This window comes from Heteronotia binoei, chromosome 15, assembly GCF_032191835.1.
Source record: "Heteronotia binoei isolate CCM8104 ecotype False Entrance Well chromosome 15, APGP_CSIRO_Hbin_v1, whole genome shotgun sequence".
In the NCBI taxonomy this organism is placed as follows: domain Eukaryota; kingdom Metazoa; phylum Chordata; class Lepidosauria; order Squamata; family Gekkonidae; genus Heteronotia; species Heteronotia binoei.
In genome coordinates, this window is record NC_083237.1 from 42,001,283 (window position 1) to 42,002,897 (window position 1,615).

General features: G+C 50.0%; 1 protein-coding gene across 1 annotated transcript; it reads left to right on the forward strand.

Annotated features, from left to right (window-relative positions):
• The first annotated feature begins 341 nt into the window (after positions 1 to 341).
• On the forward strand, positions 342 to 935 carry LOC132583575 (protein Tob2-like). The gene has a single exon (XM_060255197.1). The coding sequence runs from the start codon at positions 342 to 344 to the stop codon at positions 933 to 935; it is 594 nt and encodes a 197-aa protein (XP_060111180.1).
• The last annotated feature ends 680 nt before the right edge of the window (positions 936 to 1,615 follow it).

Here is a 1,615-nt window from a genome sequence, read left to right on the forward strand (position 1 = left end):
CTCTGAATGGCCACCTCTTGGACAAGGCACTTTTAGTTAAGGAACCCCTTGGGAATCAAATGTTAAGATATAGAGCAGTGTTTTCTGCTGCCCCTTGTAGGGAGCTGGTCCTTTAAGCCCAATGCAAGGCTCCCAGTCTTTCTTGTCATTCAGACCTTTTTAGAATTTTACCCTTGTCCCCTGCCCCTTGCATCGGTTGGCACAGGAAAACCCCGGTAGCCATGTGCTGCTTGAGTATTTTCTTATAAGCCTAGTCATGTGATGCCCTTTCCCAATTTCCGACCCATGGCTGGGCTTGTGAGAGAGTATTTAGGCAGCATCTATGTTAGCTGTAAGGAGGTATGTATCAGGAGATAGAGGTTGCCTTGAATGTTATCACCTTTTACCTCTACGATTGGCTCCCATGGAGGCGGGTTGACCATTTTAGTAAAGAATTAGAGCAGTTACTCAAGAGAAGATATGAAGGTCACTGGTACCCAGAGACGCCCCTGAAGGGGTCCGCCTATCGCTGCATTTGCATTGGGAAGACACAAGACTCTGTAGTAGAATTAGCTGCCAGAAGAAGTGGACTGACTGTAGGGGATGTCCAGGACAGCATTCCTGCAGAATTGATTGTGTGGATTGACCCATTTGAAGTCTCCTACCAATTTGGGGAAGAAGGGCCAGTCGAGACCGTGTGTCTAAAGGACAATAAAGGCTGCAGCACAGCCGAGGGTCAGGGCAAAAGCAGAAGCAGGCTCAACCCTGAGGCTCAGGCGTTTGTCCCCACTAGAAGTCAGAAAACCTTCTTGTCCAGCTCCCCACCTCCATCTTCGGACCAATCCTTTTGTCCGACTTTTACCGTCGCTACTTTTGCAGCTACCAAGTTTGGCTCTACTAAAGTGAAGAAAAGCAGCAGAAAGTTGAATTGGGGTATTGTCCACCCAGCAAAATAAAAAGGTAAAAAGTAAAAGTTGCTTAAATAAGTTTTTGTTTCTGTACAGCTTGCTGGAAAATAAGGGAAAAAGGCATCAACGGATCAGAAAATGGCAGAAAGGATGTCACCATCCCCGTCACCGAGGCCTATGCAAGAGGCCCAGGTAGATGTTTGCCTTGATTGGAGCAGTGAGCTGGAAGAAAATAAAGTTGTTCGTAAAGGACGAGCCAGAAAGACAGCGGCTCTAACCGAGAACGGGTCCGGGAAGAAGCCTGGGAAAAAAGCCGTTGCGAAAGTCTACCACCTCCAAATCGAGGGGCTGAGACGGTTTCTTATGTTTAAGAAGCTGAATGAGGCTCTGGAGTTTAAAGATGCCCAGGAAGACCTTGAAACGGGGAGGAAGACCTCGAAGGGTCGTGGTGGAGGCAGAAGCCCCCCAGACGATCAAGAAAAAACGAGACCCCGACTTCCGGGTAGGCCAAGGGCCATGCGACCATCATTGGCACACGACGAGTGCGCCTTTTGCCTCGAGAGGGGGCACTGGATCCATTCGTGCCCAGACGCCCCTCCCCAATTTCGAGACAGAGGAAGAGGCCGAAGGGGAGTGCTCGACCACCACTGGCATGCGATGCGTGAACCTAGGGTCATGAAAGTAGCCACGGGATGGTATCTCGCCCCCTACAAGTGGGACCACACAGC

Excerpts from the sequence above, each read along its gene's own strand:
- LOC132583575 (XM_060255197.1), top strand. The coding sequence starts at position 342 with ATGTATCAGGAGATAGAGGTTGCCTTGAATGTTATCACCTTTTACCTC.